At 45.6% G+C, this 14,545-nt stretch overlaps 1 protein-coding gene across 8 annotated transcripts in view; it reads right to left on the bottom strand.

Annotated features, from left to right (window-relative positions):
• The window catches only part of IL1RAP (interleukin 1 receptor accessory protein), a 69,137-nt gene that overhangs the window by 10,727 nt on the left and 43,865 nt on the right, over positions 1-14,545 (bottom strand). For 6 of the 8 annotated variants that reach the window (XM_032698217.1, XM_032698216.1, XM_032698218.1 and 3 more), the window contains one exon: positions 6,035-7,060. In XM_032698217.1, the coding sequence (XP_032554108.1) occupies positions 6,336-7,060 (725 nt within the window). In that variant the 3' untranslated portion in view covers positions 6,035-6,335. The other 2 variants (XR_004358878.1, XM_032698221.1) reach the window with 2 other exon arrangements.

Genomic DNA, 14,545 nt, shown 5'->3' with positions numbered 1-14,545 from the left:
CAGATTATGCATCACACAAAATAAGAGTAGAGCCCTTTTAGAGAAGAAAGTGTCTCCTGACATCTGTGTAGCATCTGGCACACAATTCCTTACCTATGGAGGATGGGTGGAGACTGAATTGTCCAGATACTGTTAGAGCAGAGGGGTATAAGGGCAGGAGGTAAGCTGCTGTACTTCAGTGAGAATAAGTGAGAGAAAGCAAGCAAGCAGGTAGGATGGAGCACAGCCAGATGGTGAGTCCCAGCCACCTGCTAAGTCTGTCTCCCTCTAATAGTCAGGCTGGTGTGCAGAGCAGCTGGAAATATTTGGATACTGCTTGCGTGGATAGCAGTGGTTGTCAGGAAGCTTCAGATTCAGAGAGGCAAGACAGAGGGGTAGCTAAATTAGAAATGAAGATATGAAGCTAAGTCATTTTGATCTAGTTTACAAAGTGGTGACCTTGGGTCCCCCCATGGCATAAAATTAACATAAAAGCAATTGCAAGCAGTTGAGCTGGACTGAGCAAAGCACTAAGTCTAGAGTGAACTCTGGGCATCTTCCCAGTTATGTCTGTGTGTAGGAGTTTGGCAGGAGTGAGAGGTAGTGTGTGTGAGAGGTCTAGCTCACTTGTAACAACAAAACTGAACAGAAGTGCAAGGTGTCCCCAGGGAAAAGGGGACAGTTACTTAGGTCTTTTTCCCTATATCCCCAAAGAAGCAGTAATAAATACTTAAAATTAGAATGATATGAATGGATCCTGCTGACACTGTTTGCATTTATTAAGCCATATCCTTGAAGACATCAAGGGAAAAGGAACCACGAGGCCAAGCCAGCACAAAACTAGGACTCAGCATTAATAGAGCAGCCCTATGTGGGGTCTGATGGCTATATGAGGAGCTGCGTAGTAGCAAGGTGTTGACATAGCTCAGATGCCCTCACTTTTCTTCATTCAGGTCCAGCTTTGTTCCAAATGTTGGGCAAAAGTAGATCAACTGGATGTTTACTGTTGTTTGGGTGCAATAGGACTCTGGCAGGAGTGTGCTGCTGGAGAGGATGAAACCAGCCAAAATAGATGTGGATATCAAGGGAAAATGCCAGGTATATCCTGGTTGCTTTGGTTTGTGGTGTATTTTTTCCCATATGCAAATCTGAAAGATATAGTGAGTGAGTTTGAAATGCTGTCTGATGTTAAATGCAGGTAAATGAACATGTGCAAGTGAGGCTGATACTGAACGGGAGCCAGCAGCTGCTCTCTCAGGCATCCCCGAACGGAGCAGATGCTTTCGAGGCAGAGATGTGAAACAAAATTATAGATGTTACTCTTGCCTGCCTCCAGAAAGGAGCATGCAATTAAAATGTAAGCATGAATGGAGCAGAATTTTCTTTCACTGGCAACAGTGTGCACTGAAAGACAGAGCAAAGCAGAAGGCATGGATTGCTGTCTGCAGAGACATCTCCATTTGTGTTGGCAATGTACAGGAGGAAAGAGGTAGTAAGGCATTATTCACAGCCAAGTTCTTGGACCTGATACACAAACATGAGTGAGATTTGAGGAGCTGATACAATCTGATAGGCAAACATGTTGATTATTTCCAGCAAGCCGTAAGAATACAGTTGGAGGCTTTTCAATTGCTAGAGGGCTGGTTAGGGAGCTCATGGCATCACTGACCTAATTCTTTAATAAATCTTAGCAGACTGGGAAACTGCAAATACTGAAAACAGAATGCTGGGCCAATATGCAGAAAAGGGCAAGTTTGATAACAAACGCAGACCTGATGTGTTTATAATGATAGCTGCTTCTCGAAGGCAAATGCTGTTTTCATGTAAGTTGAAATGTTTTAAAAGGCACTAGTCTTAACAAAGCATGCTGTAAGCAAAACAGAAGTGAAATACCAGACTGATTTTGACACTCTTGGTATAGCACATTTTGAGCTGCATTTAAAAAACTTTTCAAAACATATTTATGTTAAAGAAAACATAATTTTAAATGGGAATCACATGTTTTCCATTTTCATGGAAAATTTTTATGTCATCTTGTGCTGGTTTTTTTCTACCTGATGATAGGAGAGGAGAAAAAAAAAAAAACAAACAACAACGTAAATGGGATTTCCTGTGAATGGAAAATTCAAGTTCTTTGTGAATCTGTATAGCTCATTGCAGGCTCATTCCCAGACAGGTCAATATGGAACTGCCCACATACGGAATTTCAAGGTGTCACTGAAGCCATTAGTAGCCAGTGAAAATGGCTCAGTGGGACCAGATATTCCTACATTACCTTTTTCTACAAATAGAACTTCCAGCTTGGCTGATAACTGTGGGTACATAGACATGGTAGTGTTTTGTAAGCATCACCTTGCACACACTGATAGCAGGTTTTTGGTTCTTTATCCATTAACCTATAAATCTCAAAAGGTAAGAACTTTTTATTGAACATGTTTTTAATGGGAGTCGGTGTCTTCTGGCTGATCCAGAGATAAATAAAACATCATTTGCTAATAACCATGGCAGATGGAACAAAGATTGTGTGTCATCGCTATTTCCCGCTTCACCAAGCATGCAACGTGATCTGCCTTGCCTGATGAACTGGCCCCAGGCAGATACAGTGTAGCGTAATAAAAAAGTTCATCTAAGATCATGCCAGTGGAGTACCAGGAGACACCTCAGCCATAACACCTCCTCAGAAAGGGTGTTGGAGTGGACAAGCAATGAAGTCCGGTTTCTGACTGAGATGTAGTGGCACAAAGGAAATGTCAGTGGGAAGCAGTGAATAACTGCAGGTCAGGGATTACACCTCCTTGTGCAGCCCAGGTAAAAGGAGAGATGTCTCTGCCACCCAGGGACTGAAAATTATTAAATAGCAAAGAAAAGGAAGAAAACCTTTTGGAAAACTTGTGAACAACCCTTTCACAGGTAATGGATTGTCAGTTGATTGGCAATACCATGCAAATACCCCCACAGACAGAAAAAATATCTGAGAAGTCTCTTTGCTGAAGCAGAGGAGTAGAACCAGCACCTTGTCTGGAAGCAAAACCCAGGCTTACACAGTAATCAGGTGTGATATTAAAGGGGAGGCTGATTATTCACTTGAACAAATACTAATGAGTTGGAAAAATCTTCGATGTTTTCAAGCCAAATGACTTTGTGGCAGATACATATTAGTGAAGTACAAATCGTTAGCCTGATTAAAGGCATATCAGTGTAAGTGCTGTGTCCTCTGATGTCTGGCCATTACTGTGTCTGGTACTTTGAAGAATTCAAGCCATATTCTTCTGTAAACCGTTCTGCAGCATTCACGTGTTTCATTAAAGTCTTTGCAAAAGGAGCCTCTGCAGTGCATTTATTATGTCATTTCAGAGCCACAGCCTTTCCCCAGCACGGCCAGTGGTGGTACATAGAGTGAACAACCACGTGAGCAAGAGTCAAACCATGGTGCCTCTTTCACATGGATTTGGGCAGGCAGCTGCAGGGTCATTTGTGTTTCTCCCTACTTGGGCCACAGTGTTTTAACTCATACATTTCCAGAACATCACCACATTTTCCCAGATCCCAGGTGAGGCCAAATGCCTGGCTGGTGAGCAGGGAGCACCATATGCCCCAGGGTGCAGCTCCATGCTATGGGTGCTCCCTCTCTCCATATGGTCTCCCCTCATCTGCTTGTCCTGGCTCTGAGTTATACTCTTAGGGTGTGTATGCCACACAGGGAACACCGAACATCATCCTGGAGGTGGTTCCACCCTTCACAGATATTGACAGTGAATCAACCATGGGAAAAAAATATAATTGTGGAGGAAGGGTTAAAGGTTTGAAGCACTTTTTCCTTATTTCTGGCATCTGTTGGTTCCTTCACAATTTTGTCATTGTTTGGGAAAATATCTGCTATAAATACACTTAGATCAGATGCTCTGAGATCAGCATCTAGTGTAACAGATGAGAATAAAAACCTGTTTGATGTTAGAAAGAGAATTTCTTTTAGTTCTTGCGGGTTAGTGATTCATCCAACATTTCAGATGTGAGGAGCAGCCCATTTATTGGCATGTCCAGTGAAACTTGCTAGGGAGAGGCCTCCTAGATACCAGACCTTTGCAATCACTAAAGTGAAAGCGGGTTGATGTTGAGATGGACTAAGTGACTTGCCTGTGTTCCCTGTTAAGTTATGCCTGTTCAGTGTCTTCAGGACAGCACCAACCCTCCACAGATTAAAACCATCTAGGGAGCAGTGGAATTATTGTAGAAATGGCTCTGCATGTCATGACCTGCTAGTCTTCTACAGTTGCATGCCACAGGTAGGATATTCAGCATCGTATGAATGTTTTTGTACTAGGATATAGTAGAAATTCTACATATCTACTGACTCTGCTCCCACTGAACTGTTCTTTGGGGAGAACTGTATGGGGTGAAGGGGGTTATAACACTGTGCTGTTAACTTTGGAGATACATTTTTGTACACAACTGGCAAATTCACGTGTAGCAAAGAAGAGAGCAGTGCGTACATCCATCTGCACCAGTCAGTGTCAGATGGGACATGAACAGATGTTAACAGATTTTCAGAGAGCAGAATTCAGTTCTGCAAAGAGTTTGTTCTGGTCCTAAAGCAGGACATCAGGCTGGTCCTTGGGGGTATTTCTAAGCATCTTGCTTAGGATGAGGGACAAACACAATGGAAATTGGTTCTGTGGGTTGGTCCCTGCTCAGACATCCCTTTTTACATGGTGTGTCCTTGGAGAGTTCTCTAGAGTCTGATTTTCTAGCTCCTAGGAGCTGGTAGGGGTTTATTGCCCTTGCTTTATTTAGACTGACTCAGCACCAGGTTTTTTGGTTTCTATTTCTCAGTCTGTTGCAGGCTGTTAGGATTCAGCTCACAGAGACTTGTACCAGGAGAGCTGTCAGCTGTGCTTGATCTCAGAAGGAAAAGATCAAAAAAGTCAGGGCAATAGTGAGGAAGAGGGAAGAGGGCCTGCTGAGGGAAGGAAAGCGATATGTGAATTAAAACTGGACTTCAGCACTACTGAGACATGGCCCCTTCCTTCCTCACAGCTCCAGCAATTTCTCTAGGGCTTCACCTGAGGCCATCAGATAAAGGTCTGTCCTGGGGGCCACCAGACCCTGTACCCCAAGGACTCAGTTCATATTTCCAAGGCAGAAGAAAAATAATTACTTGTCAACTTGGCAGGCAATTATTAGACTGACCAGAGTGGTGAAGGAGACCTTTTTTTTGTCTCAGGGAAAGAAAACAAATGCAGGATATTACCAGGTCTGTCATGCCAGAGCATCAGCTGAAGGGAAGCAGCTGACTCCCGGGATTAACACCCTTCCTCTATGGGGAGAGAAGCTGTTAAACAAAGTGGATTGAGGGAAATGAAATTTTCATTGCAGAAGAAGAGTGGGAAACACTGCTGACAGCCAGCTCAACAGATTGATGAAATAGTAGCCCCAGGGATACTGTTCAAGGCTCTTTTGGTTATTTAATGAAGTGTGGTTTTGACCCCTCAGCTTCAGCACCGGAGGTTTTGTGTGAGCATTTGAGGTCTTGCCCTATCCCTGAGCTCATTGACTACTCAGAGAACTTCTTTAAAATCAGATTTCCCTAGATTTTTAATGGCTTTCTTTCCTGCTGTGTGAAAGGCCACTCAACTAACAGAAGAATTCATCATGTGGTGAAGCTGGGAGAGGGACCAAGCCCAGGACTCCACTGAAGCTCTGGGAACAGGAGGGGACCTGAGCCAGCTTGGGTAAACCATTTTTCCAGGAAGCACCTGGTGAACAACGCTCCAGCATTTACCAGTTCCCATGGCACTTTTAACAACAGCAGGTTAAAGAAATCAGTTTTATTTGAAGAGAAAGGGCTTGTCTTAAAACTTTTGACCAAATTCTTTTAAACCACAGTGGATAACTGCACTGGCAGGGGTTACCCTCATTAGCAAAGTTTTATTCTTTGCAAAATGCAGGCTTGCTCCCCTTCTCCAGAGGTTACTTGCCAGGAGGACGGCTCCTCCCCACTCCCTCCCTCCCAGACTCCAGCTGGGGACCTTCCCTCCCACGCCCGACCCCAGCAGGAAACCCGCTGCAAACACGACCGCGGCTGGGGAAAAGCAATGCCAGAGAAATACATTATCAGCTCCACTTTGCAATTTAAATTCAGCAGAAGGACCCGGGCAGGAAGCCCCCAGCCACCGCTCTGTGCATGGCTGCGGGGCCGTGGCTCAGGTCCGCAGCAGTGGTATTGCTGCAGTCCTCCACGCTGGCACTGGACTGACGCTGAATGGCACCACGCCAGCCTGTGATATGATAAAAATTTCCTGAGGCTGCAGTGAGTTTCTTTTGCTGGCCCAGCACCAGCAGTGCTGTCAGCCTATGGGTTAGAGTACATAGAAGTCATTGTTGTTTGACAGGTCGCTGTAATGGCAGAGGGCAAGAGCGGGAGCCTGTGCTGGTGGGGGCTCAGCTCGAACCCTGCCCTGAAGCCCCTGTGCCGCAGGCCTGCCCAAGCCCGGCTTGCAGAGGTGAGTGGCCCACCTGGGCTCAGCCACAGCCTGATGCTTGTGCTTGAGTCTGCTGCTGTCGTTGCAATAGGTCCCACAACACCGGCACGTCAGGAAGCGCTTAGCTCGGTGTTTGGCCTTTGACTCGGGGGTCAGGGCCATCGCTCCGTGAGTGAGAGTCACTGCTGCGGCGCCCCGTGGGTCAGGCTGCCCTTTCAACCGGCTCCTTCTCCTCTGGACGGGATCCAGGCTGATGTCTGACTGGGAGGAACAGCTCTCATTCCAGCCAGCACTGGCGCTCAGGCTGCGCAGGGGCAGGGCGAGCCGCAATGCCTTCCAGAACTGAGAGCCGGAGCGCTTGGACTTCTCCCCCTTCCAGGTGACGAAGGAGACAGACTCCTTCAGCTGGAGGATGCTGGGGTGGGTGCACTGCAGTGGCCTGTACTCCACCACGATAAGTTTGGTTGCTATGGCGTTCTGGCACATGATGCCCAGCTTGAACTCCAGGAGACTGATGCTCTTCTCCGTCAAGTAATCAGGACTCAGGACCACGATCATCCTGCGGCTCCTCTGGATGAAGTCGAACACGGCTTCAGTGGTATCTAAGAGTACAAGGACAGAGGAATTGGGGTGCACAGGGAGAAGGGAGCGGGGAGATAAAAACTGAATGAAGCTGTTTGGTGGCATACCTGCACAGAACCCCCTTCCCACAGAAGGAAACCTGGCACAAGCCCTGTGACTTTCGACTTGCCCACACTCCTGCTGGCAGCATTTTTGCTGTGCAGGGTGTTTTTGAGAAGTGGTAAACGAGAAGCCAGGATATGCCACTGCTGTATTCTGACTTCTGCACAGCATCACTCCTTCCCAGGGAAGTGCAGGCATTTGATAAAGGGCAGGTCCTGTTTGGGAACCACCTGCCCCCAGCTTGAGTAGCCCTTTGCATCAGGGGAACAAAGCGAAGCAATCACGTCACCTTGCCACAGCTCACACTACCAAGGCCAAGACCCACCTCCTTCCCTGTCATGCTCTCTCACCTAGAAATGGAAACCTCCAAATTTAGAAAGCAAAAATGTCAGCCTTAAACCTTTCCATCAGTTCCCCTAGCCATCATGTGGGTTGTAAATACCATCCTTCAAAACGTTTCTTGCGATTCATTGCAAGTTGTAAAGCTCAGCAAGATGCTTAGCTGGAATGGTGCCAGGCAAGGGCAGCATCTCTTTTATTATGAATGTTGAAAAGCAGCAAGCCTGAAGGATGTCCTTGGACTTCTACCTGTGGCTTGGGATGCAGTAAGCGTATTGAAGGTGTCATGGCTAATGGGTGAGCAGTGGAAACAATGGGAATTATAGGGCTCAGGCACTCAGCAAATTAACCCAAGCTGATTAAGAGAACTGTAAAAACTCTAAAAAAACCACACACTGGCTGAGTGCTGGTGCCTGAGATGAGGGGGGACCCAAGGACAAGTTGGTGTTCAGGCAAGACAGGGATCATTTGAGTAAGAGCTCTCGCACATTCAGAGAGAAAAATCTGTCTCTCTAAGAATGGCTTGCAAAGATCTGTTCTGGGAAGAAGAGGTACTTGCTGCTTCCCTTCCCTGTCACGCTGCTGAAACCTTCATTCCTCAGTCTGGAAACTTCCCTCTCTCCCTGCCAGTAGAACACTGGTCTTTTATATAAATAAAGATACAGTTCCTTCCCTGTAATGGCAATGCCTCTTATTCTTCCAGCACTTGGCTGTCTCTAATCTCACAGCAGAAAGTCCACCACGTTGCCTCTGGATGAACCTTATTTTAATATTGTACAGAGAAATACTTTTCAAATATGTATGGGTAGCTGTAAAACTCATTAGCACTAGATTATTTGGAGACCAAGAACATGGGACAGGAAAAATGATGACACAGTAATATCCTAATGGAGCAAGTAAAGCACTATTTGGTTCTTTAACATAATACTGGAATTAAAATAAAATTATTTTGAGGGGTTTTTTTCTGGTATACAAGGTTTGGGGGGACTTTCCCCCCCAACACACCCAGGAAAACACTGATTCATTGAAACCAAAAGTAGATGATAAAGTCAGTTCTGTCAGAATTGCCACTTAATGCTGTGACATGTTCTTAACACCCTATTTCAAAGGCACAAAGAATTGGCAGCAATGTCCAGTTTACTGAGTCCAGACCTCATTCAAACCTTTCTGCAACTGATTGAGATCTATTTTGAAAACAGCCAGGCTTCAAATTTTGTAAAAGAAAAAGATCTTTTGCTGGTTTGAAAGGTCTTTCTTTTTGAAACTGGAATCACAGAACCATGGTGAAATTTAGGCAGGAGCAGTCCCTGGGAGGTCACCTATTCTACCCGCCTGCTCAAAAAGTCCAGGCTCAATTAACATGAATGACTCTGATGCTGTTGAATTGAGATGTTTTGATTGAGGTGACAGTGCTGGTTTTCTTTTATCAATTTTGAATTTGCAACACTTTTTGAGACTCGACACTTTTTGTCAGGGAAGACGCTCAAATTCCCAAAGATAGATTTTATTTCTGAGAATAGGATGCATTTAGACTTGTCTGACCAGGATACCCTGGGATGTTCAGTTTACAATGTTTACCTAGCTCATGAAAAATCCTGAGTGGCCACTTCACAGTGTGCAGGTCATAGTGACACCAACAGCACGGGATAGGACAGGCAGCAATAACACTGCAGGAGTTTGGGGATTTGATACACTTAGTTATCTGCTTTACACTAAAAAAACTTCCACCTTTACTAAATGGTTACAGAATATTTTCGTTGGTTTACTTGTGTCTTCCCTAATGCACCCCAGAGGATTATAACACAGGATTATAACTAGGTCCCATAGGTCCTAGGTCCCATACCCATAGACCCCAAATCCATAGATTGTCACAAGTATTCATTTTGCTAGTGGTCTGGAAGTGCTAGGCTCTCTCTCAACTTACCTGTTAACAGGCAAACAAGGGAAACAGACAAGAAAGTGGCTTGGATGAGAAAATATGAAGCTGACTGAAACTTTTCGACCAAACTGCCTGGAAGGCGATGGGCAAAGTAGCCTAAGAGTGAGTTTCATTTTTGTGGTTTGGGCAGATTTCCAAGATTTCTGTTCAACATTCTGACTTGATCTCTAAAGCAAAGAGATGATGTTTCCTTTCCATCTTTCTGTCTTGTGATTGCCAGGCACTCTTCAGATCAGGGATTTTCTGTGTGTGTGTCCACTGCTGTGAGACACCTCAGTGCTGTGTGTCATTCTGTTTTTGCTTGCATGGCCCTGGTAGCTCAGGTGCCTCTGCAGGCACAACATGAAACAGCCAGGAGAATGTCCACCTCCAAGGAGGTGTCCCAAGTGATCTTGATGCTTGGACTATACACAATTATCTTTCTTAAACGGCATTTCGTAGACATAATGGGGAGGAAGATGGTACTTACGAGAAATGCACAAGGACTGAAATGCAAAAGTGAAAATGTTTTATTGAAAAGCAAAATAAAATAATACTGACACTTCACAGACCAAATCACACAAAGGCAAAAACATGCAGAAAAGAGAAGGGAAAACAACTCTGGAACAGCTGTACAACATCAAACAGCACAGGGAGGGAAGATATTTTTTCCAATTTGTGCCACACTGTTTCCCCATGAAATAACAATGAGGAACTTTGCATGAGGCGCATATTGCATAAATATTAGGTTAGAGCACAGAAACTCAAATGAATCAACTGAGTCAGATGTGCTGTGACAGAATCTCACAATGGAAACCACAAGGGGCTTAGAATGAAATGGCAGGTGGATCTGAGGTGCTTGCAGATCTGCATTATAACTGAGACTGAGCTTTACCCCCGGCCTGACAGATCCCAGCAAAGCCAGTGGTAAAGCTCTGGGGGAGTGGAACCTGCTCCAGCACTATTCCTTCCACACTGCTCCCTCTGGACCTCTCAGGTCCCTTCCAGACCGTCACACCTTTCACCTTGTGGGTGCTCTGCTGATGTCACTCAGTAATCCTGTTCTCAGGTTGCAATGGCACCAAAGGCCACTGCAGTGGTGCTGGAGATGTATCCAAAGGCCAGTGCAATAGTGCCAGAGAAAGTTCAGGTCTATTAATTATTTGGAAAACTCTTTGAATAAAATCAGCAAAATATATATGAGGTGAATTTAAATTTCTAAAACAATCAGACTTACTGAAACATCAGCAGAAGTTCTCTTGGTAACTCAGCCAAAGTGAGATGTGGTGTTGTGAGGTCTGGGATGTCAATTCAATTTATGCATATTTTGGAGTCAACTTTTTAAAAATCATCTAGGAATCTAACACAGCTCTGCTTTGGCCTCAGGGCCTTCCCTCTGCCTGCAGATCTGGCAGCTGGTTACAGAGATGCTTAAAACACAAACAAAAAGGTGAAGCTGGGCAAAATGACACAGTTGCAATGGGTTCACAAAGCTGAGCATGGTTTTGGGTACTATCTCTTATAAATGTCCCTCCTCAGACAACTACAGTAGAAAAGCTCATAATAAAGCTTTTAAGCACCTATGAGCAGATGAGAAGTTCCACTGCCTCCAGTGAAGCTGACTGCAATTTTATTTGCTTAAAGCAAAGCTTACTCGGGATGGGGAGGATGAAGAGGAAGGTAAAAAAGCAGCTCTATTTGTTTCACATTTGTAGCATCCTGGTTCCAGCCAGGACAGGGTTAATTTCTGCAGTAGCCAGGAAGGGGCATGGCCAGGATCTGGAGGTTATTCGATATCACCTCACATCACTGCCAGGGGAAGGGAATCTCTTTCATGAAGAAGGGGTCCCTTCTGGGTTGGTGGGAGGGAATGGTCAGGTATTGTCTATTGTCAGGGGGGGTTCCATGTGAATCATTCATTTCTTGTACCCTCTGTCATTAGTATTGTTGCTGCTACTGTTTGTTTTCTTATCTCCGTGCTGTTTCCAATAAATTGCTCTTATTTCAGCCTGTGATCTTTACCTTTTGTGCCTCCAATTCTCTCCAGCCTGCTGCAGGGAGAGGAGGAGGGGAAGGGGAGAGGAGTAAGTGGCACATGGTTTCAGGGGGAGCATTAAATTGGGAAATACCATTCCTAAACCATAGCATACAGTACCTGACCAAGGGCAGAGCTCCCCACAGCCCTGGAATAACATTATTAATCATAAAATGCTAAGGGCAAGGGGTTTCCCTGATGCCAGGATTCAGTCCCACATCTTTAAGGCTGGGCTTCTTATTGGGATGCCCGTAAACCTTCTCAGCTGGGTGAGTAGTGCATAGACACGAAATTGTAGTGGTTTTTAATGCCATTATGAATGCATATGCTTCACCCCCTGAACACCAGAGTGAATACATGAGTCCAAGGTAACTCAGCATCAACCATTATCAATAAAAAATAAGCATGCACTTGGTGTGCATAATACTGAAAGTGGGCAGGTCCTTGCACTGGGAGCTACAGGAGTATGGAGACACCCCCAGTTTGCAGTTTTATTTGAAAACATTGTGAGCCATAGCACCAGTCAATGCCAGGGTCCCACTGTGCTTTTGTCTGTCCTACAAGGAAAGGGACACACCCCTCTTCTGTCTTAAAAGTCTGTGTGCTGGGGGTTAGCTCACCAGGTCCTCTCCTACTGCCTCCCACTGAAGCAAGGACTGGTACACAGTGGTTTTTTGTGTTTCCATTTTGTGCAAAGGTTACAGAACCTGAGGTACAGACTCTGTTCTGCAGCTCTGGGCTAGAAACAAGATAGGGGGAGACTTGCTCTGTAAAGCAAGTTTAAACCCGAGTCCTGAATTAGGAATGGTGATGGTTCACAAACAGGCACAGAAGACAGATTCTTCACAGAATCATAGAATAGTTTGGGTTGGAAAGGACGTGTAAAGGCCATCTAGTCCAATCCCTCTGCAATAAGCAGAGACATCTTCAACTCGATCAGGTTGCTCATAGCCCTGTCCAACCTGACTGTGACTCTTTCCAGGAACGGGGCATCCAGCACCTCTCTGGTCAACCTGTGCCAGCATTTTACCACCCTCGTTGTAAAAAATGTCCTCCTTAAATACGGTCTGAATCTAACCCCTTTTAGTTTAAAACTGTTACCCCTTGTCCTGTTGCACCAGGCCCTACTAAAAAGTCTGTCCCTATTTTTCTTATAAGCCCCCTTTGAGTATTGAAAGGCCACAATAAGGTCTCCCTGAAGCCTTCTCTTCTCCAGGCTGAACAATCCCAGCTCTCTAAGCCTGTCCTCATAGTCTTACCCAGCTGGACAGAGCTAGTAGCTTTTAGTAAGTTCAAATAAGTTTGTAGGGCCTCCTGGTGAGTTGGATATATATCCAGTGTCATCCCAGAGGCCTTGGCAGTACCTTGCATGATGCTGTCCCCCAGCCATTGGCAGAGGCAGTAGGCAGGTTCAGTAGTACGTTGGAGTTCCTTGTAGTGCTTGTGAAGTCCCTGAGTTTACTCTACAAGAAACATCTCTCAGATATGCTCCATGGCCTGTACTAATGAGAGATTTCCCCTGGATTACAAGCATTACAGCTCTGAATGATCTGGTGTACTCATGAGACCACAGAGTCCCAGAAACTGACCACTCGTTACTAGAAGTGCTACAATACAAATATCACCTAGCAGAGTGTTGTGGGAGGGGGGGTTAATGTTTTGTAAAAGCCATTCCCCATTGCCAAACTATCTGTATGCACCTTCAACAGAAATGTGGGGAGCAATGATGAGGAGCCTCAAGAGTCTATGCTCCCCCCACTAAAGCAGAAGTCTGTGATCCCACAGTGATTCATACTATAGAGCTGGAGCCACCTTTCAAACTATTCCTTGGCCCCTGTAACAGGGACCAAGGAACATAAAGGAGTGAAGTCACTTAGGAGAGGAAAGGAGCTCTGTCCTGGATGCTAATGAAGGTCCCATAGGAACTGGATCTCAGAGTACTGGCCTATACAAATACCACACCATCACAAGGTGCTGGATGCATCACACCTGTATAGCTCAAATTTAGACCTTAAGCCCAGGGTTTGTGTGGTTGATAACAAGAATATACATTTGCAGAGAGGACATGTTTACATCTTTGGTCCCTCTATTGCCAGAGCAATACAAAACTGCATGGAAAACATGACAATCTTCCAAAAAGGTTGGGACACGGTCCTTCATGGAAAAAACCCTGAGCTCCTTCCCACTCCCTGGTATAACTCGTGGGTTTGGTTTGGTTTGTTTTCTGATGGTGTCAAACATTTTTCAGGGATATGCATCAACCCATCAAGGCTCAAACTCCTTCTAATTTTTTTCACTGGAATTTCCACCTGCAGCTGCTTCCAGAACCTGCCCTTTGGGTACTTGGATTTCTCGCCTTTCCATTTAATGACAGTCAAGGCTGCCTGCGCCCGCTTCAGCTCCTTCACTTTGCTCTTCTTGATGGCTTTGTACTGCACTAGAATGACTTTGATGTTGCCCTTGGAGGCCATATTCTCTAGACCAGCTTTGAGCTCCAGCAGGGCCTGTGTCCCCTGCAAGACGTAGTTGGGACTCAGGACAACAAGCAGGCGTCGGCTTTTCTGGATGAAGCTCAGGGTTTCGTCTGTGACAACTGGGAGAAAGAAACATTGAGGTCGTTAGTGATGCCCAAGAACATGCTGCTGAGCTGCTAGTGTGACACCAGGTGTCTCTTAAAGGGGACAGTAAAACCCCCTGGAGGCCCTCTCTAGAGACTACGCTGGTGCTTCCCAACCCTGCAAGTGACTCCAGGTAGGACCTCCTACACCATGGCTGGTACCCACTTCCCCACACAGTGAAATCTTCTGCTCCCAGCCTCAGACTCCCTGGAGATGCATTTCCTTCTCCCTGTGCTATGTGGAGATGCCCAAGAGAGCTACATCTAAAAGGCACGGTACCACATGTCAGTGACACCACGCAATGCTATGAGGATGCCTTGTGGCCAAGAGGGCTGCTGATCTCATAGAGAGGGGTGAAAAGAGGCTTTCTGGAGCAAGCAGGGAAATTGGCAGCTGAACAACACATGACCTCAAGGGCAAAACTCAGCCTGAAGAGGTATCAGGAAGCTTGAATGCCTATGCTTACATCCTCCTCTGGCAGATGTCCAGAATG

The sequence above is a fragment of the Chiroxiphia lanceolata genome, chromosome 10, assembly GCF_009829145.1.
Source record: "Chiroxiphia lanceolata isolate bChiLan1 chromosome 10, bChiLan1.pri, whole genome shotgun sequence".
NCBI classification, from domain to species: domain Eukaryota; kingdom Metazoa; phylum Chordata; class Aves; order Passeriformes; family Pipridae; genus Chiroxiphia; species Chiroxiphia lanceolata.
Note: the sequence above shows the minus strand (reverse complement) of the source record. Positions and strands in the feature narration are given on the sequence as shown.